This window comes from Enhydra lutris, unplaced genomic scaffold (genome assembly GCF_002288905.1).
Source record: "Enhydra lutris kenyoni isolate GAN:26980312 unplaced genomic scaffold, ASM228890v2 scaffoldscaffold24, whole genome shotgun sequence".
Taxonomy (NCBI): domain Eukaryota; kingdom Metazoa; phylum Chordata; class Mammalia; order Carnivora; family Mustelidae; genus Enhydra; species Enhydra lutris.
The window spans coordinates 1,730,511-1,753,223 of record NW_019154108.1 but is presented as its reverse complement, the minus strand read 5'-3'; the positions used below and the strand labels follow the sequence as shown (position 1 = coordinate 1,753,223).

Below are 22,713 nucleotides of genomic sequence, written 5' to 3'. Positions count from 1 at the left end.
CATGCTGGTGCCCTAACTTGAGCAGCCTCGGAAACAAACCTCTCCCTCACCAGCAGGTGGACGCACCCCGCAGTCATTCCTGCGGCGGGGGCTGCGCCCGCCAGAAATGTCACTTGCCACCCCAGGAGGAAAACTGAGCCAGTCGTGTGGTCACAAAGCAAAGCAGAGTTCAAACACGGGCTCTGGGAGCTTCGACAGAACCTGCGACTTTGGGGCGCCCGGGGGGGCTCCGTGGGTTGAGCCTCCACCTTCGGCTCAGGTCGTGATCCCGGGGGCCTGGGATCGAGCCCCGCGTCGAGCTCTCTGCTCAGCGGGGAGCCTGCTTCCCCCACCTCCCACCCCCGCCCACTTGTGATCGCTCTGTCAAATAAATAAATAAAATCTTTTTGAAAAAGAAAGAGCGAGCCGACGACTTTGCCAACACCACAGGGGAAACCCGCCTTCCGCGGCGCAGCCCGGCCTGCAGCGCAGTGACCGCCGGAGTCGGTGACCGGCCGGAGCGGCGCTCGTCGGGCGCGGGAGGCTCTGGGAGCCGGGAGTCCGCGCTGGCCACGCGATGCCCCTGCCACCTTGCTCTCAGGAAAGACGCCGCTGCGTCCCGATGGCCGCGGTGACTCGGCGCTCCCACCTCGCCGCCCACCGCAGGCTCCGGCTCCGGCCGCTCCCCAGTAACCGGCCGCGGGAGGCTCACCGCGAGCTCAAGCCCCAGGCCCGGCTGCGCGCGCCCCTCCCGCCGCGGGCTCGGGGAAGCCCCCGGAGCTCACGCCGGGCCCCACGGATGAACGCGACCGAAAACGCGACGGCTGCCGGCCGAAGGCTCCGGCGTTCCCGCGCCCCCGGCTCCAGCTCGGCGGGGCCCGGGCGCCCGGACTCGCGTGCGGGCTGCGGACAGTCCCCGGAGGGACGCTGACAGAGGGGGAGAGCGCGCGTGTGGAACGGCGCCTTCTCTTCGGGCGGGGGAGGGCGGCGGCGGGTCCTCAGGGAGGAACGGCGAGTCGCCCGCCAGCGTGCGCCCGGGTCCTCCGCCTGGCCGATGCGCACGGCCCCGGCCTCCACCTGACCGATGCGCACGGCCCCGGCCAGCCCGGATGCCCAGCCCGCGTCCTCCACAGCTTCACGCCGAGCCCCGCAGATCGGCGCATGTCAGCCGGCCCGCGCTCTGCCCGCGCCTCGCATTTCGGAGTCCGCGACCAATGGGAGAGAAGCCAGATTCAGGCGTCCGCTGCGATTGGCTGCGCGCCCGGGGGCGGCGGCGAGGGGGGCGGGCCTCGCGTTCGCGCTCGGGCGGTAGCCTGTGAGGCGGCGGCGGCGGGGCCACTGGAGGGCTGCCGGCGGAGGCGGCGTCTGGCCGAGCGCAACTTGGCTCCGCCGCGAAGGGCGCCGCTCGCGACTGCAGCGTTCCGCGCCGCGGCAGCGCCGGAGCCAGAGCCTCCCTGCGGCGGGCGGAGGACGAGCGGGCGCGCACGGGCGCCGGGCCGGGTCCGCGGCCTCCGCACGGCGAATGGATGTGCCCGGCCCGGGGTCCCGGCGGGCGGCGGCGGCCACCGCGCTCCTGCGCTCGGCCCGCGTGCCCCGCGGGGGCTGGTTCCTGCCCACCGCGCTGCTGTGCGCCTACGGCTTCTTCGCCAGCCTCCGGCCGTCCGAGCCCTTCCTGACGCCCTACCTGCTGGGGCCCGACAAGAACCTGACGGAGCAGGAGGTAGGCGCGGGCGGGCGGCGGGAGGCGGGGACGCGGCCCGCGGGAGGAGCAGCGCCGGGCGCCTTCTGCAGAGCGGCGCTGCCTTCCCGCAGCCGCGGCGGCTCGGTGCGCTTTCCCGCCGGCGGCCGGGCCTGGCGGCGTGTGCGGCGCGCGGGGCTGGGGCGCGGCGGGGCCCGGCGCGTGGGCTTGAGGTGGCGTGTGGAGGCCGCGGCGCGGGCGCTCGGGCGGGCCTGCAGTTCCCGCGGGCGGCGGGAGGGGGCGCCGCGCGTTGTCCTTGGGGCTCGGGCGAGTTAGTATCTGGTTCTTGCCTGAGAGTAGGCAGCCAGGGGCTGCGGAACCCTCGCTTACAAAAACTTTAAGATTTTACTTATTTTATTTGACGGAGAGAGACAGCGAGAGAGGGAGCACAAGCAGGGCAGAGGCACAGGGAGAAGCAGCCTTCCCGCCGAGCAGGGAGCCCGATGTGGGGCTCGATCCCGGGACCCTGGGACCGTGAGCAGAGCCGAGGGCAGACGCCCCGCAGCTGAGCCCCCCAGGAGCCCCGAACCCGTGGTTTTTGCAAGAATCATGTCCCCGCGCGGCTGCGTCTTCTCCCCATACCGTGCTTCACCCCTTAACTTGCTTGGATTACTGAGGGGGTGCGGCCTGGTTCACGGACTTGCTGACCCCCGTGCCTTCCTACCGCGTGAGCGCCCCCCCCCCCCCCATAAACTCAGTCTCCTTCCTGTCTTAGTCATCGCCCCGCGGGACAGCCGCGCACTGTCCCTGCAAGCGGGTCGGAGTACGATGCAGTGACTCCCAGTCCCGCTTGTTTTCGCTTTGCCCACGTCCGCTTTCAAGGGCACTCAGGGCGTGGAAGGTCAGCGTGCGCCCCTAGACTAGCGACTCCGCTTGGTCTTCTTGCGTTGTCCGACTCCAGCAGGTGGCATTGCTTTTCACCCAGTTCAAGGTCTTCCATTTCTCAGGCCGAAGGACCCCCGACGGAGACCGCCGCCGGCCCTCATTCCTGTCCGAGTTTTAACACGGGTTGCATTTTACCCCCGGGAACGAGCGATTTTACAGGAAAGTTACCGCAGAGAATACGAGAGTGACTCCGAGACAAGCACTTGCTCCTGCGGTGCAGTCGCCAAAGCCGCAGTGATCCTTGAGCTGCTGATGGGAACGACCATGTGACCGGCACGGGGCGGGCACCTGGCCGGAGAGAGGGGCTCCTGGGGGGAAACGCGCTCCGGCTGTTGCTGCGCCGATCTGTTTTGTCACCTGCCCAGGGCCGGGGAGTTGTCCTGTGTCATCTTGTGCCCTGTCCAGTCAGAGAGCTTTCTAGCTTCGTTCCCCTTCGATGGCACTGGAGTAGAACAGGGGTGCTAGACCCGGTAAATACTGGCTGATTATGTAACAAACACAGAGCACGATTTCTGTTACTGCAAGAGGAGGAGGAGGAGGGCCGAGTTTGAAAAGAAATCGAGTGGTCTAGAGAGGAGGTCGTTTGTCTAGGAGGACCTTGGACCTTGGCTGATCCTGGGCTTCGGGCACAGTATGGCTCTGTCCACCTTCTTGGGAACTCTGGGTTTCTAAAATATCTAAAAACAGAAATAAATAGAACAGCTTGTTCTCCTTCCTGGCCTAATGCTTGCTTTCACCAGTGGACAGTTAATAAAATGATTTTCAGGCAAAGTGAATGTCAGGTCATGGTCAGTGCTGTTTGTGTTAAGTGTGTATTTACTTGTAAGACTTTAGAAGGGCCTACGTAGATCATCTTAAATGGAGCTATTGTTAACCGAGTCTAAAGGCAGAAGAAGGAAAAGGAGGACGGAATTTCCTCTATCTTTGCACCCTCAAAGGATTTTTTTCTTAGATTTCAGGAAAAAATGATTACCTGTTCCAGGTACCATTTTTAAGGTTTTTTTTTTTTTTTTTTTTTTTTGTTTTTTGTTTTTTAAGATTTTATTTATTTGTTTGAAAGAGGGAGGGCATAAGTGGGGGTTGGTGGGCTGAGGGAGAAGCAGGCTCCCCACTGAGCAGGGAGCCCAGTGTGGGGCTGGATCCCAGGACCCCTGGGATTATGACCTGAGCAGAGGCAGACCGTTAGCAGACTGAGCCACCCAGCACTACCCCCACACACATACTTTCTAAGATTTAAACACATTAAAAATGGAATGTGTTCTGACAGATGAAGCCAAACAATTAATAAAATAGAGCTTTATATCTCCAACAGTTTTTTATTCTTCTTTTTTAGCATGTGATTTGACAGACATTCACTACCTTTCTTTGATTTAAAAAAAAAAAAAAGAACTTTCTACCTATTCTGTCTGATATTCAGAGTCCTACAGAATTTGGCTCTTAACCTCCTTAACAGCCTTATTTCCCACTACATCTTTCTTCTCCTTGCCTTCTTCCTCTACATGCCCACCTGCCATTTACATCAATCTTCTTTTTTTTTTTTAAAGACTTTATTTATTTATTTGACAGATCACAAGCAGGCAGAGAGGCAGGTAGAGAGAGAGAGAGAGAGAGAGAGAGAGAAGCAGGCTCCCTGCCGAGCAGAGAGCCCGTTGCGGGGCTCCATCCCAGGACCCGGGGATCATGACCTGAGCCGAAGGCAGAGGCTTTAACCCACTGAGCCACCCAGGCGTCCCCACATCAATCTTCTTGTCATAAATCCAGCATATTCACAGTCTCTCACCTACCAGTTTGTACTCAAAGTTGTGATCTCTTGCTTGGAATAAGCTTCTCATACCTATCTGTTGGTACCTTTCTGTTAAACCCTAACTTTGTCCTCCTTCAGGGGCCACCTCAAAGAAGTAACCCCGTATTTCCTATCTTCCTTATCAATAACGTATGAATATATATTGCTCATTAGGTTCAGAACTCCTGAAGAACTAAGACTTTATTTTATTTTTTGTAATCCACACAGCTTAAAGTGTTGTGCAAATAAGAGCTTATTAACTAGTTGTTTAATTGAAACTGGATTCTAAAATAAAGTCTAAATCCTAATTAGAGCTTGAAATGAACATGTTTTCTCTTGACTTTTGTATCTCAGAAGAAAGCACAAACAAGCTCTGATCCAAAGAATGGTAAAAGGCACCTTTTCGATAAGATCAGTTCCCTTTGCTCACAGGGCAGATTTTACCTGAGATAAGTGGGTATTGTCCAGAGTATGGACAATAGTCTGTAATTTGCACATTTTGTCTTGTGGGAGGTTTCCCTTTAGGATTAAAAGTATCTGCTGGAGAAACCTATTTTGGTGTAACAGTTTGTCCGTGGTGGCATTTGAAAAAGAATGGATCTTCTTTTGGAGATCCAGTGGCTAAGCTCCGGAGATTGTGTGGTCTTTATCTCTTCCGGAACGCCCTATAAGGCGCTTTCATACGGGTTGAAAAGCTGCTGCAGGCACTAGCAGTAGCCCCGGAACATAGCAGATGATTAACAAGAGTTTTCTGGTTGAAGAAATGAGGTATTTTCTTGTGGTAGAATCAGAGTATCAAGGTTCCGATCCTCCCTCTGTCAATGCTAGCTGTGAGAACTTGGGAAAACTTGCTTAACCCTTTTGTAAGGCCAAGTTTCCTCCGTTTGTAAAACAGAGGTAATGAAAGCGTTTACCTCTTAGGGTTGTTGTTTGGATTAAATGCAGTGAGCTGGTAAGGCGATTCGCATAGTGGGTGGTAAGTCAGTAGACCTTTGCTATTGCAATGATAACATCGTGAGAGGGACATTCATCTTGGGGTGACCTCTCTCTCATAAAAGAGAAGTCAGGTTTTTTTATTTCGAATGAGTCAAAGAAAACTCATCTCTTCCCCATCACCCCCACCCACCTTTAATTTTATTCCCTTAATTTTATTCCAGGCATTGCAGGTCTGGCCAGGTTCCTGTTCCTCATCTTTGTTACCTTAATTGTGGTTTTCTGTTAGGAGTAGAATGAATCTCATAAATATAAGCACGTGAAGTTGATAATTAAACAATGAGTTTTTTATAATGAAAACCTAGCTGTTAATCATTTGGGGACAGCCGTTATCGAAAGGTATAGAACATGTGTACGTACAGACAATATTGTGGGAGTGAAGAAGTCAAAGTCCTGAAGGGAGCATTGGGAACAAGAGAACGTCGGGTACTGAAGGAAGTGACGGAGATTCTTTCTAAAGCAAAGGCGTGGTGGCTAATGGTTTGGAGTGTAGTGTTGGGAAAAACAGGTTGGGGAAAATGCCAAGGTGAAACGAGTGGAGTCAGAGGAGGCAGTTTCACACTTAAGAAAACTAGAGGGAAAAAAAAAAAAAAGAAAACTAGAGGAGACTATCTGTAAAACCAGGGGCAAAAAGAAAAAGTGGGGAGTTGTTAATGAACACCGCTGTGAAGTCACTGCTTCTATCTCAAAGGTACCCTGTCCCCCTTGGTTTTCTGTTGAGGTGTCCTAGGTCGTGGTGGTGCCTGACCTCAGTTGCTAAAATTTACACACTTTTAAATAACAATCATTTCTACGGTTCTTGATTATTCTTTTCGTACCCATATTCAGGAGCAAGAAATTTCCTGATCCAGTGGAGATTGCTAAATGATTTGTACAAATACAAATTGGGCTAAAATTCATGAAGGTGAGAATGTTAGACAAATTATTTTTGATATCTGGCCAGTCAAAAACAGAAACCAAGTCTGGACTATATTTCAGATTATGTTCTACTTTTGTAGTTACGCTCTGCACTGGCAAAAGATTTTACAATAACAGTTACCGGATTATTCCTCTAAACCCTGACCCTGACTAGCCCGTTTTACATTTCGGTGAACTGAAGCCTACATGATAGTTAAAAAGAAAGTTGCCCTTGGCCTTAGATTGTCAGAGTCTAGAGTTAGATTGCTCCTTGGCAAAGTAGTTAGCCTGTTAGCCAGGCTGCCTTTCAGCAAGCACTTAAAGATCTGGGCCAGTGATCTAGACTTTTAAAAAACCAACTTACATACATCTGCAGGACCTTGCTAGACACCGGTAGCAGTAAAAGAAGAGGGGGTCTCCTACAGTGGTGGATCCTGGAAGAATGGGGATGGCAGGTCAGCTGAATTACTTCATTCATACTGTCCCAGAGGGTCTGTTTCAGCTTCAGTTCTCAATCTTAACCTCTAAGTAGAGGAAGTGAGTGATTTGCATGTATCTATCCTGTCCTTTAATCCTTGCAACAAGCAGCCCTGTGATGTAGGGTTTATGCCTCTTAAACTGGTAGTGGAGAGGAAGGCTAAAGGGAACTAAACAAAAAACTTGTGGATAATCACACAGCGAATGATGGGGGTGAAATCCCAGGGGAGTCTGTCTGGTGGAAGATTTTAGAGATTATTTTAGAGATTTTTTATTTTAGAAAAAATTAGAGATTTTTCAGAGATTTTAGAGATTATTTCTACTTTATTCCAATTTTAAAAATGCATTAAAGAGAAAACAAAACTTCTGTCCTTTTCATATTATAGACAAGCTAGAAAGAAGGACATCCCAAGTTGCCTATAATCCTATCATCCACAGATAATTGTTTGGTCAAGACTAGGACAGAACTATCCTCTTTACCTGTTCCCTCAAAGCAATGAAACTTAAAATCCGAGAAACCTAATCAAACAGTAGCATCAAGGCTCCCTATTCTAGGGCTAGAAGGAAGAATAAATGACCATTCGCAACCACTTACCTGTTTCCAAAACAGTTACTGAGCCAAGTACGGTCCATGCAGCACACTGGTTGCTAGGGGGTGCAGGTCAGCATTGGCCAGCAAGTCAGCCCTCAGAAGTCTGCCCTCTAAGGCCGTGGTCCTCAGCTCTGGCTCAGACAAAAATCTCCTGGGACGTTGTTGGCGAGGCATGCACATTTTTTAAAGCTCCATGGGAGATGTGCAACCGTGGTTAGGAAGCAGTGCTGGGTGGGAACTGGGGGGATGGGCACACACGAAGCGGTATCAGGGGAGCTCCAAGGACTGCGCCGTGAACACTGTCCGCTCCAGCAAAGTTGGCTCAGACCAGGATGGCTTCAAAACAGGCCTTGATGAAGGGGGAAGACTTTAAGAGAAAGATGATGGGGTGAAAACGAGGAATTATATGCCAAACAGTTATCAGAATTGTTGTTGAGGTTTCTTTGGTTGATAAAGATGATTTATTAGAGGTATGGGTAGGTTGTTTTGTAAGAATACATTGTGACAAATATTCCAGGTCCATTGATACCACTAATGGGTTTTTAAATTTCCTTTTTCTCTCAGGTCTTCAATGAAATTTATCCAGTATGGACTTACTCTTACCTGGTGCTACTGTTTCCAGTGTTCCTCGCCACAGACTACCTCCGTTACAAGCCTGTTGTTCTGCTGCAGGGACTCAGCCTTATTGTTACATGGTTCATGCTGCTCTACGCCCAGGGACTGCTGGCCATTCAGTTCTTGGAATTCTTCTATGGCATCGCCACAGCCACTGAAATTGCCTATTACTCTTATATCTACAGTGTGGTAGACCTGAACATGTACCAGAAAGTCACAAGTTACTGTCGGAGTGCCACCTTGGTGGGCTTTACTGTGGGCTCTGTCCTGGGGCAAATCCTCGTCTCCGTGGCAGGCTGGTCCCTGTTCAGTCTGAATGTCATCTCTCTTACCTGTGTTTCTGTGGCTTTTGCTGTGGCCTGGTTTCTGCCTATGCCACAGAAGAGCCTTTTCTTTCACCATGTTCCTTCCACTTGCCAGAGGATGAATGGCATCAAGGCACAAAATGGCGGCATTGTAACCAACACCTCAGCTTCTAACCACCTTCCTGGGTGGGAGGACATTGAGTCAAAAATACCCCTAAATATGGAGGAGCCGGTAAGTTTAGCCTTAAATGTCTTGTGGTTGGCGGAGCAGTGGTGACAGAACAGACAGGAAACCTCCTCTTGCTAGACTTCATATTCATCTGGATTCAGGTTTTTATCCTGAATTGGTCCAGTGGTTCATTCATCCACTGATTAAAGATAAGGTTGATTTATATTAGGGATGATGAATGTGTTTTATCCTGGAGTGAGTGACCTCCAAAGTCAGACTGCACAGCCTGACATTGCTTGTGTCAGAGGTGTCCTAAGAGGCCACAGCAGGAGCTGTGTCTTCTTTACCTCTATCCCCAGTACTTGGCCTATAAAGAGAGCACTCAGAAAATTTTGCTAAATGATTAGATGAAATGATTCCAATAAATGATGAATATCTACTTCCAGTTCTGAATTGAAACCCAAAGTATTTAAGGTTGGGAGCTTAACTTTCTCTTCAGTGCTGGAAGTGATATCTGTATTTTCAAGGGACACTTTCCCAGAGGGGGGTAGTAATGAACAGCGCAGAGGAAGACAATCACAAGAGGAAAATTTAAGATGATGATGGAATACATTTAAAAGCGTGACTGTGAAATTGTCTCTTAGGTACGGCATCAGAATAATCCATCCATACGTTCTGGCTAGCCAGGAATACTAATTGATTCCCCCATTCATTCACCCTTCTTTATAAAAGCTTCTTATCTTTCCAACAGGTTATACTCTGTGAGGGGCAAGGTTCATTCCAGCGATACTGAATTAGTCTTAGCTTTCAAGGGACGTGTTCGGAAATAACCTGTTAACCTTTTTTTTTTTTTTTTTTAAGAATTTTTTTTTTTTTTTGACAGAGAGAGATCACAAGCAGGCAGAGAGGCAGGTAGAGAGAGAGGAGGAAGCAGGCTCCCTACTGAGCAGAGAGCCCGATGCGGGGCTCGATCCCAGGACCCTGAGATCATGACCTGAGCCGAAGGCAGCGGCCCAACCCACTGAGCCACCCAGGCGCCCCACCTGTTAACCTTCTTACTGTGTGGGTCCATAAGCCTTGTAGTCTGAATGAGAGTAGAGTACCCACATGGGTGGTTTTCGGCTCCCCACCCAGAGTTAACTCAAATTGTTTCCATGTGGCATCTAATTACTCTCTGATGCCTACCCCTGTTCTTCACTTATCGTTACTAGTTGCAACTTAGGTTATCCTCCCAAAGAGTTTGAGCCTAGGTGACTCTGGTCATGAAACTCACTTTTACTCCTCGGGCACCTGCGGGTAGCATCAGTCATACCTGGATAAAGTAAGAATGCAGTGCTGATTCCTTCATAGTTTGTTAAGTGGTGTTAGCAAGCCAACAAAGAGTTGACGGAGGGGGAAAGAGTTAAAATCACCTGATCTTACGGAGTAGAAAAAAAGAATAAGGACCCCTTTTAAATTCTGTTTCAAATGTGTTAAAATGGCTGTAGCTAAAATTAATATGTATATACATTTGCATAATACTTCTATATCTTCAGTATTGACATTGGCCATACTTCTGAAGATGTGTATAGACCAGGAAGTTTTAAACCATTTTGAGCATGAGTAGGAAACACATCTTACATAGAAACAAGTTCTGCCCATAGGTGTGTATGTTTTTTCTATATAACTGAAGCAAAGGTTTTACTGCGCAATACTTTATTGATACATTCCATTCAATTCATTTATTTGATAATAACTTCAGTTTTATTTTTAGTTTTTTAATTTAAATGTAATGAATATAGTGTCTTATTTGTTTCATTCATTTCATTTTTTTTACAATGCAGATCACTGCCCACTACATTGATTTTATTGCATTTTAATGAGTCATAACCCACATTTAAAGAACTCTGTCCTAGACCAACTTGACATTTGTTGTTTATACACATGCAAAATGTCAGTACTTGATATGCTGAAGAATTGTGAAACTTAGAGTTGAAAGTGATTCTGACCACAGGCCATTGCACGGTCAGAGTATTTGAAAGTTACAAGGGACTTTAGATGTCATCAACCCTCTCATTTTAGAGATAGGGATTGGGAACAGAGAAGAGTGACGTGTGCAGGATCGCACTGATAGACCCTGTAACATCATTAAAGAGAATGTATGAGATCCACTTTGATCTGTACGTTATGCTGTAAGGTCTTTCACGATGGGGTCAGAACCGTCCTGTCGGGTACAGTGTGGTAAAAGTTAGATGCAGGTCAGTTCTTTGTATCCTCGGCTGTGCTGCTGGCATGGAACAGGCTGTTGGGGCTGCTTGGCAGCTGTACAGGGCGAAAATAGTGCTGTTTCTCTTGACAGGCTTGAAGAAGTCAGAATATGGATGCTGGGAACCGCAGTGCCATTTTAAGTTGATAGAGCCCACAACTGAACTGTGTAAATCATAATTGTGGTAAATATGGTAAAGAAGAGTAGGTAGGTGGGTGGGTGGTTTGATCTTGACTTGATGGAAAGGGAAAATGAAGTGGAAGTCAAAGTGACAGCCCCGTCCACCAGTTACCCTCCAGTGTCTGTGAGTTCTTTTCAGAACGAGCCTCTTGCTGTGGACACTCCAGCACAGCGAGGGATTCTCTTTCTTAAATAGGAAACAGGATTCCTTCTGTGCTCGGCCTAGCGTCGGACCTGATTTACTTTAAATTGCTCATCTGTTAGAAATGATGTAAATTAAGCCCCTTCTTTAGCACAGGGCCTGACACATGATTACTGGGAGGATACCTGTTAACACACCCATACTTTTATTTGTAGACTGATGAGTAAGCATTCTTTTGTGTATGTGTGTGTTGAGCTCTATGAAACATTAATGTTTCCACTTTGTACTTTATATAATTTCTAGCAGCACACCATAGTGGATTTTGAAGATGGTCAAACCGAGGTTCTAGTACTTAACCAGCAGAGTGATCTTGGGCAAGTTACTTAACTCTTTGAGACTTTGTTTCCTTACTCCTTTTTCTTTCTGCCTCACAGAGTTATTTCGTGTATTAAATTCAGAGGCAAAGTAAGGCTCTCAAATGAGTATTCGTAGTAGGTAATCAATATATGGTTCCATTTCTTTTTTTTTTCTTTTTAAAGATTTTACTTATTTATTTGACAGAGAGGTTACAAGTAGGCAGAGAGGCAGAGGGAAAAGGAGGCTCCCTGTTGAGCAGAGAGCCGGAGCGGGGCTTGATCCCAGGGCCCTGAGATCATAACCTGAGCGGAAGGGAGAGGCTTAACCCACTGAGCCACCCAGGCACCCTGTGGTTCCATTTCTATTGTCTTTATCATTATACCTGAGTAATCAAGAATGGCCTGGTGCCTTCACTGTAGGTAGTTGTGGGGCTGCAGATAACCTTTCAGTTCGAATTGGTTCCCCCTGGTTTTTTGAACCTTACGAAAGGTGTCTCCAGAACCCGGTACTAATTCCACCACTGATTCTTTAACTGAGGCTACTCTTAACTGTAGACTGTGAAACCAGATAATCCCTGAACTTTCCTTAGCTCTGGAATGCTGAGTTTGATGAGCTGATTGATCTGAAAGTACATTTTTCTTCAGATTCCCAGGCATCACACGAATGCCTTTTCCTTTCCTGTCCAGTCCCCTCTGTAGTTAGGAACACATAGTGTCATAGAAGTGGTTTAATTGCAGTCACCAGCCCTTGACTTAAATCTTCACTGTTGAGGCAATAAACCCTACTTATCCTACCCCCGCCCTCATATATTTTCCTGTTGTGTGTAGAAGAAAATCCAAAACTCATATTGTGGCCTGGGAATCCCCCTGTAATCTGGCCTTATCTCACGTGAAACTGGCTGAAACACATCAAGCTTATTCCCACTTTAGAACTTCAGTCCCCAAGGTTTCAGTCAGTACTGCCCTTCATTTTGATTTTCATGGCTGGTTCCTTTGTGTCACTCAGGTGTCCGCTCAGGCATGAGTTTTTCAGAAAGCCTTTCAACACTCTCACCAGCCTGCCTTTTCTCTACCACAGTCCCTTGCCACCCTTTCTTCATAGTATCATTCCTACTGTAAGCTCTCTCGTGTGTGTGTTTATCGCCTGTCTCCCTTAACCAAAATGTCAGCTCAGCGAGGGCAGGGACTTCTCTGCTGTATTCCCAGAATCTAGGGCTAAGCCAGAAAGTAGGGCATTAACAACCTACTAAGAGTTGACCTGTCTTTGGCTACTGTTTCAGGGAAGATGACACTTCTCTCAAGTTCAAGGGCACTAAGCTGTAACAGGGAAGGGTGCACCCTTCTGGTTTAGGAATGAGAGCTCAGTAAGCTACCAGGCTAAGGCAGGAATGACTCTTGGAGCAGAATAAGTGCACAACAGGCCGGAGCAGGAGAGAGAGTCCTTGAAGCTTTTTAGGTTTGGCTGGAACTTCACTGTTGCCCAATTGTAAACCTGCCTCAATGGCACCTATGCTTCCTTGATCCACATTTTGTTTTGTTTTGTTTTCCTAAAAACAAATGTACATTATTTGTTCCCATCAGTTAAGGCTCACTCTGTATGTTTTTACTGTGTTTTGGATAACGGAATATCAGCAGCTAAGGAGATAATGATAGGCTCCTTTTCATCATGAAAGTGTGTGTTGTTCATAGCAAGAGTTAGTATTGGGATTGTGTCCTTCAAAAACATTTAATAAAAGAAGCAAACTTAGGCTTGGAAATTTCCATCCTAGCTGTTGTTTTGGCTACAGACTGGTCTCCCTCTGTGCACAACAGGGCTGAGAAATGAGTGGTATTGTAACTTGGCCTTGCAAACACCCAGCTATACTTACTCAGAGGTTCTGTTTACATCTAGAGGTTCTCCTTTGCCGAAAGACCTGGTATTTGAGGTAGACTTTGGGAGACAGATAAGATTTGAATAGAAAAATAATGAAGAACATTCTAGACAAAGGAAATTTTTAAAAATTACAGAAGTTGCTGTTAGAGGCGGTTGTAGGGTTATTAATTGACCTAATCTCCATGTTCCTGTGCCTCAGGGAATGGGACACCTGAGGAGAGGGAAATGGAGGGAAAATGGCAGGTCAGTGGGGCAGTCAGAACACATACAACATTTACTGATGAAGTTGGCTCTCTTCAATGGGTACAATTCATGGCAGCCCAAAACAAGGACAGTAGTAACATCAAAGGTCACTGATACCACCATAAAAAAAAATAATGAAAAAGTTAGAAATACTGTGAGAATTACCAAAATGTGACACAAAGACACAAAGTGACAAATACCGTGGGAAACCTGGCTCTGATAGACTTGCTCGAGGTTGCCATAAACCTTCCAGAAGTTAAAAACATATTTGCAAAGTACGGAAAGGGAAGCACAATAAAATGAGGTTCACCTCTATATTGTTTGTATGCACAAAAATAACCAGCCAGTTGGTTTTCACCAGGAAAAAGAAAAATGTCTGTCAAATAGAAAAGGAAGTCCATAACAGTTGTTTCCTGTGGTTGCCTTCCTAGTGTTTGAGCTTTCTTCCCCTTTTCCTGTGTAGGATCCCCAGCCAGACCGTCTCCTCGTGCTGAAGGTCCTGTGGAATGACTTCCTGAAGTGTTACTCCTCTCGGCCGTTGCTCTGCTGGTCTGTGTGGTGGGCCCTCTCCACCTGCAGCTATTTCCAAGTGGTGAACTACACACAGGGCCTGTGGGAGCAAGTGATGCCCTCTCGCAGTGCTGCTATCTACAACGGGGGCGTGGAGGCTGTGTCCACCCTCCTGGGTAAGGAGGGCGGGTGGGTAGTTCCCCCTCAGGTGATGAGGTCAACCATAATCAGATTTCCTCTCCCCTCCTAAATTCAAAGTGACCCCAAGGAATGATCTCTTTTCTTTTTTCTTTCTTTCTTTTTTAAAAAAAATTTATTTATTTGACCCAGAGAGTACACGAGCAGCAGGAACAAGAGGGATAGGGAGAAGCAGTCTCCCCTCTGAACAGGAAGTCCGATGTGGTACTCGATCCCAGAACCCTGGGATCATGACCGGAGCTGAAGGCAGATGCTTAACCGACTGAGCCACTCAGGCATCCCCAAGGAATGATTTCTTTATTTTGAGTTTTGATTTTGTAATTTACGAAGAAATTTAGCAGTGTTCAAGTAATGGGTCAGCATGATTAACACACTTCAATTCTTTATATCCTTTAGGGAAGCCTAGTGGAATGATTTTCAAAATTTTCTTCTTCAGGTTTCCATTATCTCTGTATTTATTAGATGCTTTGACGTGAAACTTTGAAACAATATATAGAAGTTTATGACAATAACTAATGTTAAGTGTTAACATGCAATAAATGCTATTCTTAGGACTTATGTATATTCACTCAGTCCTCACAAAGTGCCTGAGATAGGTGCGGTTATTATCCCTATTTTATAGTTAGGGAAACAGGTTGCCCAAGATCAGTTAGGTGGTAAGTAGTAAAGTTAGAATTTGAACTCAGAGGCTGTGTCCTTGACCATTATATTCTATTGCCCCTTTCTAATTTTTTTACTTAACTTCCTTTTTAAAAAAATTAATTAACTAATTAATTAATTAATTTGAGAGAGAGAATGAGAGGGGAAAGGTCAGAGGGAGAAGCAGGCTCCCTGCTGAGCAGGAAGCCTGATGTGGGGCTCCAACCCGGGACCCCAGGATCATGACCAGAGCTGAAGGCAGTCGTTTTTTGTTTTTTGTTTTTGGGTTTTTTTTTAATAAATGGGTATTACATTCCCATTTTATTTTATTTTTTAAAAGATTTTATTTATTTATTCATGAGAGACAGAGAGAGAGGCAGAGGGAGCAGCAAGCTCCCCGCTGAGCAGGGAGCCCAATGTGGGACTTGATCCCAGGACCCTGGGATCATGACCTGAGTCAGAGGCAGATGCTTAACCAACTGAGCCACCCAGGCACCCATGTTGACTGACTTCTTAAGGTGTTTAGAAGACATCCCATGATTTTCCATATTTCTGTACAAAAATATTTCTATTTCTGTACACACTCTCATTCAGTCTCTCCTTGTCTCTCAGTGGTTCCATGGTGTTTATTCCATCGAGTCCAAAATTCTCTGCCTCACTTTCAAGGCCCTCCCTAATCTTGAGCTCCCCTATTTATTTATTTATTTATTTATTTATTAAAAAGATTTATTTAGTTATTTATTTGACAGAGATCACAAGTAGGCAGAGAGGCAGTCAGAGAGAGGGGGAAGCAGGCTCCTTGCTGAGCAGAGAGCCCAATGCGGGGCTCCATCCCAGGACCCTGGGATCATGACCTGAGCCAAAGGCAGAGGCTTTAACCCATGGAGCCACCCAGGTGCTCCTTGAGCTCCCCTGTAAGTTGCAAGGTTTTGAAATTTAATAATCTAAGCTGAATTTTTAATTCATTAAAAGAGCATTTGTTTAGCAAAATAAATAGGTGGGTTTTCTGTTTGGTTTTGTAGGTGCCGTTGCCGTGTTTGCAGTGGGTTACATCAGAATATCCTGGTCAACGTGGGGGGAGATGATGCTGTCTCTGTTTTCCCTGCTGATTGCTGCCTCCGTGTACGTCATGGATACGGTGCACAACATCTGGGTTTGCTACACGTCTTATGTCATCTTCAGAATCATCTACATGTTACTCATCACCATAGCAACGTATGTATTTGGAGTCAAAGAAGCATTTGGAAAACTTGTGACAGTATAAACTCTTTTGGTTTCTTTACAAACAAATGAAAATTTCTAGTTAAAAGCAGCAAACAGGGGGCGCCTGGGTGGCTCAGTGGGTTAAGCCTCTGCCTTCGGCTCAGGTCATGATCTCAGGGTCCTGGGATCGAGCCCCGCATCGGGCTCTCTGCTCAGCGGGGAGCCTGCTTTCCTCCTCTCTCTCTCTCTCTCTCTCTCTCTGTCTGCCTCTCTGCCTACTTGTGATCTCTCTCTCTCTCTGTCAAATAAATAAAAAATCTTTAAAAAAAAAAAAAAGGCAGCAAACAGGAGGAAGCATTGTATTGCATGTTTTTATCCCGAGGAAGCACTTAGGTGAGGCTCGTTGCTTTCCTTGTTCATATATTCCTGCTCTGCTCTGATGTTTGCGTGAGGTTTACACCACTTAGCAGCAACGGGCTTTTCACCTGCTTGGGAAGGGAAAGGACAGTAGAAAGAAGGGCTCCTCTTTATAATTGAAGTAAACATTCTAACTACCTCGGAAGTGATTCTTACCTATTCATTCTTTTGTGGGTTGGTTTTTTAAGTTTTCAGATTGCTGCTAACCTCAGCATGGAGCGCTATGCCCTTGTGTTTGGTGTGAACACCTTCATTGCTCTGGCCCTACAGACACTGCTCACTCTCATCGTGGTGGATTCCAGCGGCCTTGGCTTAGACATTACCACTCAGGTAAGATTTCTGTTTCGACACTCAAGGTGTTGTCACTGGATCAGGGTGACAATGTGGAGCTGGATGAAAGCAAATTCAAACGGTAGAGACAGATAGGAGAAGTGGACGTGTTCCCTCCTGCCTTCAGTCAGCCCCCATCCTTAGTTCTTTTCTTTCTCGAGGATATTGGGACCATCATATTTTTGATGAGGACTTAGAACATTTCTGAGTGTAACTTAACAGCCTGGTAGAGCCAAGAAGTAATGCTGCTTCCTTCCAGGCCAAGCTTTTCCGCTTCCTCATCCAGTATGTCCCTCCGTTTTTAATTCTGTGCGTGGAACCCTGCCTCTGGTGTTTGAGATGCCCTGCTTCATCTCACAGTTCTTTATGTTTCCTTCCTCCTTTATCCGAAGTACCACTCACCCAAATACCAAGGTAATGACTTGCCATTGATGAATAGCATGAAGATTCTTCACAAGTGACTCATCGAGGAGACAGCTGCACACATGCCCAGGGACTGTGGGTCCTTGCATTCATTCAGGAAGCGCATTGTCGCATATGCCTTCGTGTGTTGTGAGTTGTAGGTGGGCCTTGCTCTGTACTCTGGCAAAAGGGGCAGTTGAATCAAAAAGTGCCTCCCCCTCCCCCATCCCAGCCATCCCAGCCTGGATGACTCCCTCCATACTGAGGTACTAGTGTTCTTACTATACAAAGGCCCACCGTGTTAGCAGTCTTTAACTGTTTTTCCCCAAGAGCTCAAACAGAAAGAAATGATCATCATAGTAGCTGATGTGCACTGAGGGTTTCGTGGGCCACGTGGTCCTTTAGAGTTATGCAGGGTTGTTGTCAGGCTTGGGCATCGAGAGAACGAGTCCTTGAGAGGTTATGTAACGTAAAGTGTTGCTTAAGGTCTCGTGGTCGATAATAGTGTGGCAAAGCTGGGATTTAAGCCAGCTTCTAACTCTGAAGCCTGATCATCCCTCCCTGGATCATGCTGCCTCAGAAAGGTGGGTGCGGGGAGCAGAGGAGTGGGAGCTCACCACTTTCTCTGTGTTCCCCAATTACCACCAGCAGTGAAAACCTTGAGAAGACCTCTCAAGGGTTTGGTGCTTAGATTTGGAATGGAGGGTAGGAGAGAAACTAAGTGCTTGTCATCCTGTGATAGAAATAGTGGGTGGAATCTCGAGTTGTGTAGGTTGTGCTGAACTCTTAACTGCCGTAGTTAATCAACAGGTTTCCTATAGGAAAATGCATCCAAATTTTAAAGAACCTGGCTCGAAGACTTAGAGCGGCACCCGTATTGCGCTCACGAGCCAGCAGATGGTTGTTTCATAAGTTCTTTCAAGATGATGATGATGATGATGATGATGAAGCTGTTGATAAACTATACAGTCACATTAAAATATTAGCCTGGAGAAGACCCATATGAAAAGTGGAAAGTGATCCCGTAACGGAATCTGGCCGACTTTCTGCTGCCCTCCTCTGGGGAAGAACGGAAGTTCTTCGTCTTCAGAATTTGGCCTGCTAGTCGCTCTCTACCTACCAGCTTGAGGGTAGAGACTGTGATTCCTTTGTAACAACTACAGCAACACAAATAGAAAACAGTTGTGTTGACAGCCTCAGCGGTGTGTGCTAATAAACACACGCATGATCTCATCCCTTCCCAGCAACCCTGTAAAATAGGGAATATTGTGAATTCCATGTTGTAAGTGAAGTCAGGGCTCAGAGATGAAGTATTTCAGTCATGGTCACATGGCTAGGAAGGCATGGAGTCAGGAGCCGCACTGAGGCTGAGAGAGCTTCAGTCCCACCATGCTCTGCTGCCTCGTTTTTTTTTTTTTGTCAGAGCCTGGCAGGTTGTGTGAGCACACAGGGTTTTGTGAAGGCTTATGGAGAAACTGAATATACTTTCAATTATAGGCTATGTTCACATATATAAAATAAAACTTCTCATCTTCTAATTGATAATTCTCTCCATGACTTCTTTACCTATCTCCTTTAGTTCCTGATCTACGCTGGGTATTTTGCACTCATCGCTGTGGTTTTCCTGGCTAATGGTACAGTTAATATTCTGAAGAAATACAGAAAGCAAGAAGATGCAGAATTGAGTTCTCAAGTAACCACATCATAATACACTGCTGATAAGCTGCTTCTTATAGCAAAAAATCTGCACAGCAACTGTGCCTGGATGTATTTAATGTTTTAATATGTAGATGTATATTTATGAATGTGCTTTTTAAGGCTTCAAAGCAGCCAACTGACTAGACCTTGTGTTCCTAGAGTAACGATACTGTTTAGAGGAGCCAGAGGTGAAGTTTATCTCATGGATTATTTATGAAAGCTAATATAAGGATTACTTTCTTCTGATTCAGAAGTGAACTTGATTTTGAAAACCAAGTAATAAGAGCATTCGAGCAACCACATGGCGTTTGTACTTTGGATAGCGAGTGAGTTTGGTGTTGGGTAGGTCGAGTTACTTCTGTCTATCTGATGGGCCAGAGGCGTGGCCTGGTGGAACGGGGCTTCCCCGGGGCCACGGGATATTACAGGTCAGAATAGAAATAGGTTCCAACAGCACCTGCCTCTGTTCAGCTTAATTCTTATTTCTGTTACTCATGTGCATTTGTGTTTCTACAGATGAAAGTTGTTCTTAACCACTGGCAATATTTGCTCTGGTTTGGTGTTCTGTCGTATTAGGAATGTGTGTCATTTCTAATTTTATTTTAAAAAATTCATTGTATGAATGTTCTGTTTCCATCTTGACAATTTTGTGTTTGTGTAGGTTGTCTTTAGAAATACACTTCTGCGTTACTCGTATGTTTCCCGGAGAAGCTCATTTAGGTAGAAAATAAGGCAAGTTTTGAGGCCTGCTAATCATTGAAATGAAGAGACCTAATCAGAAAACTAATGGTATGTTTGCCTGTATTTTGGTCTTTGGTATGAAGGACTTTTAATTCAGTGATGAAAAGTTAGTATGGGCTAAAGATACAAGTAGCCCATTTTGTATTCACATTCCCTTTTATTTCTAAAATAAAATGAAAAGTCCTTTTTAAAATATCTTCATCCCTATTTATAGCTTTTATATTATTTGTCCTTCTTACCCAAGATAGAGATGTCATCAGGAGTTAGATATGTTGGATTATTGTAAGGCCTTTTCACACACTGAGCCTCTTTTTAATTATTTCAATGGGACAGGAACTAGGATAGACTTGATTCCTGCATTTTGTACATTAAATCTGCCTTTGTTTCTAAGGATGGATCATCTTGGAATATCTGAAAATAAAAAATTGCTAGTGATTTCATTTCCAAGGTACTCGAAAAATGTTATTATGTATGCATTGAATTCTGTAACTAGTAAACCGAGGGGCTGCTAGTGTATTTGAGACATGAAAGCCTTTTTATAGCCGACGTTGTTGCCTTATCTTGAAAAATAACCTTGGTTAACTCATTTAGAATAACACAGGTAAGCAGTGTGAATAATAGTATCAAGATTCCAAAGTTGATATAGTCATTTAGTATAAGTGGGAACTCTAGAAGTAGATGAAAGAAGATAAATATAGGCCATTTTCCATTCACTTTCCTTTCTGATCAAGGGCAAGAGCAGAACACTAAGTAAGGGAAGGGGAAGTGATGTCCTAAAAGGACAGCCTATCATTTTATATTGTATCTTTTGTTTTGCTATGGAGGGAATTGTTTATTCAGAAACACGTAGAAAAGTGGTGTTCCAGGGATTTTATTTAATGTTTTTTAATAAAACCGACTGTGGTACAATCAAATTATTCATGTTACCAAAGCAATGTTTCCCTGGACTTTAATTCAAGGTTTGTGGTACCCAACCGGAGCCTTTACTATTTTAAGATGATAATAAGTTCATATCCTGGTATGTGGCCATATTTACAGAACGCTGAGCCCAGTTTGCAAGTTGTACTGTATGCAGTTTTGCAAAGAAGTGAAAATAATTTGTTATACTTTTTATTCAATTCTGTATAGATTATAAAATTATTTTTATTGAATAAATATTTTACATTACGTTTTTCCTTTTAATCACAATTATTTTAAATTTGTTTATTGCTTCAGTAGGAGCTTTGGGTTACATATTTAAACCTTTTAATAATTTCTCCTAGGGTCAATTTCATACTAAGTCTTCCCTCACCTGACCTTTCTGTTTAGTCTTCTCATCCTGTGAATTCTTCCCATTGTTTTGTGATCCTTGCCTTTGACTCTTCCCCATTATTTTCTGTTGTTTTCCCTGTTATTTTTAGCACCACACCACACTGTTTATTTTTCTTAGTCCTCATCTTGGTACCTCTCATCTCTCTTTAAAGCATTCTTCTTTTTAGAAACCAAAAAGACCCACCTTCCCTTCAATGTTAACTGAATTTTACAAATAAAGGAGACTCAGTCAAATCAAGGGCTCAAGGTGCCATCTTGTTTTGAAACTTAATAGCCACTTTGTTCCAGCCCAAAATATTGTGAAAGGAAGCATCTTCTTGCCTTCAGCTGAGAATCACTTGTTCATTATGTCCCAGAAACCAAATCTCTTGTTTCTCACATATACAAAGGAGTACCTTCCCTTTAATATCGCATTCTAAAACCTGTTTCATTATCACGGAAGACTCATTTTTAAACCAAAAACATTTTTAAAATTTTCTGTCCCTGAAATTAGATCCCCTGTATCTTAATGCCTTTCAGATTGTAAGCCTTCTGAGCAGGGGCCATGTCTTATTTTTATCTTTTGTTGTAAAACACATGCTAGTGCCGTATGAATATTAAGTTACATAAAGGATATGTAACAGATTCATTACCTGCCAGTACAACTAGCTAAATGTCATTACTTTTTTTAAAAGATTTTTTTATTTATTTGCCAGAGAGAGAGAACGAACACAAGCAAGGGGGGCTGGAGGCAGAGGGAGAGGGAGAAGCAGGCTCCCCGCCTAGCAGAGATCTGATGTGGGGCTCGAACCCAGAGTCCCAGGATACTGCTGAAGGCAGACGCCCAACTGACTGAGCCATGGAGGTGCCCTGTCATTACTTTTTTTTTTTTTTTTTAAGATTTTATTTATTTATTTGACAGACAGAGATCACAAGTAGGCAGAGAGAGAGGGCAAAGCAGGCTCCCCGCTGAGCAGAGAGCCCGATGTGGGGCTCCATCCCAGGACCCTGGGATCATGACCTGAGCTGAAGGCAGAGGCTTTAACCCACTGAGCCCCCCAGGCGCCCCCTGTCATTACTTTTTTAAAGTTTCATTTATTTATTTATTTTAGAGAGAAAGTGAGAGTGGACGGTGGGGCAGAAAGGGAGACAAGCAGGAGCGTGACTTGGGGCTTGATCCTAGGCCCCGGAGATCATGACCTGAGCCAAAACCAGGAGCCCGACTGTCACCTGACTGTGCCACTCAGGCACTGCTGCCGTTACTTTTTTAAAAGTACATGCACCTGAGAGGTTAGGATTGAAATGCCTATTGATGACATCCGTTCCACCGGAGGGTTTATTCAAGGCATTTTGTGCTCTAAATGATAGAGATTGGATACCTGTGTGTTCCACTTACGACATCCTCCTTGTAATTAATACCTTACCCTTGAGTAGTAACACGTTCTAGTTTGGAAAAGGCATTTGTGAACATGATCTCCTTTGGTTCTGGAAAAGGATCTTGTAGTAGTTCTAATGACTTTTTCCATAAGTAGTGCTGATACGATGGAAGGGTGTTCAGAATGTGAGGTTTGCCCCTCAAGGCTCTACCGTGTCACTGGGAAAATAGCTTCCTTATGGGTTAGTGGGGGTAGCAGCAACCTGACAGGATTGCTGTGAAGAAATGAAAGAACGTGGGGCTCTTGGGTGGCTCAGTTGTTAAGCGTCTGCCTTGGGCTCAGGTTATGATCCCAGTGTCGGGCTCCCTGCTCAGTGGGGAGTCTGCTTCTACTGTTGGCCATTCCCCTGCTGTGCTAGCTATCTCCCTGACAAATAA

The 22,713-nt window shown here is 45.8% G+C and overlaps 1 protein-coding gene across 2 annotated transcripts; it reads left to right on the top strand.

The window, feature by feature from the left end:
• Positions 1 to 1,501: 1,501 nt before the first annotated feature.
• LOC111150729 (solute carrier family 19 member 2) lies at positions 1,502 to 21,124 on the top strand. Of its 2 annotated transcripts, XM_022508295.1 has the most exons (6): positions 1,502 to 1,699; positions 7,909 to 8,496; positions 13,936 to 14,158; positions 15,842 to 16,034; positions 16,628 to 16,769; positions 18,751 to 21,124. In XM_022508295.1, exons 1-6 carry the CDS (start codon positions 1,502 to 1,504, stop codon positions 18,877 to 18,879), a joined length of 1,473 nt encoding a protein of 490 aa, XP_022364003.1. In that variant the 3' UTR covers positions 18,880 to 21,124. The 2 variants fall into 2 exon arrangements, with proteins under 2 accessions (XP_022364003.1, XP_022364004.1); XM_022508296.1 differs by lacking the exon at positions 7,909 to 8,496 and having other exon boundaries at positions 18,751 to 20,891.
• The last annotated feature ends 1,589 nt before the right edge of the window (positions 21,125 to 22,713 follow it).

What these genes read in the sequence shown, in the direction of transcription:
- LOC111150729 (XM_022508295.1), top strand. Translation starts at nt 1,502, where the DNA reads ATGGATGTGCCCGGCCCGGGGTCCCGGCGGGCGGCGGCGGCCACCGCG. An exon ending in AGAACCTGACGGAGCAGGAG is followed by an intron (nt 1,700 to 7,908) that starts GTAGGCGCGGGC and finishes TTTTTCTCTCAG; the next exon opens with GTCTTCAATGAAATTTATCC. An exon ending in CCCTAAATATGGAGGAGCCG is followed by an intron (nt 8,497 to 13,935) that starts GTAAGTTTAGCC and finishes TTTCCTGTGTAG; the next exon opens with GATCCCCAGCCAGACCGTCT.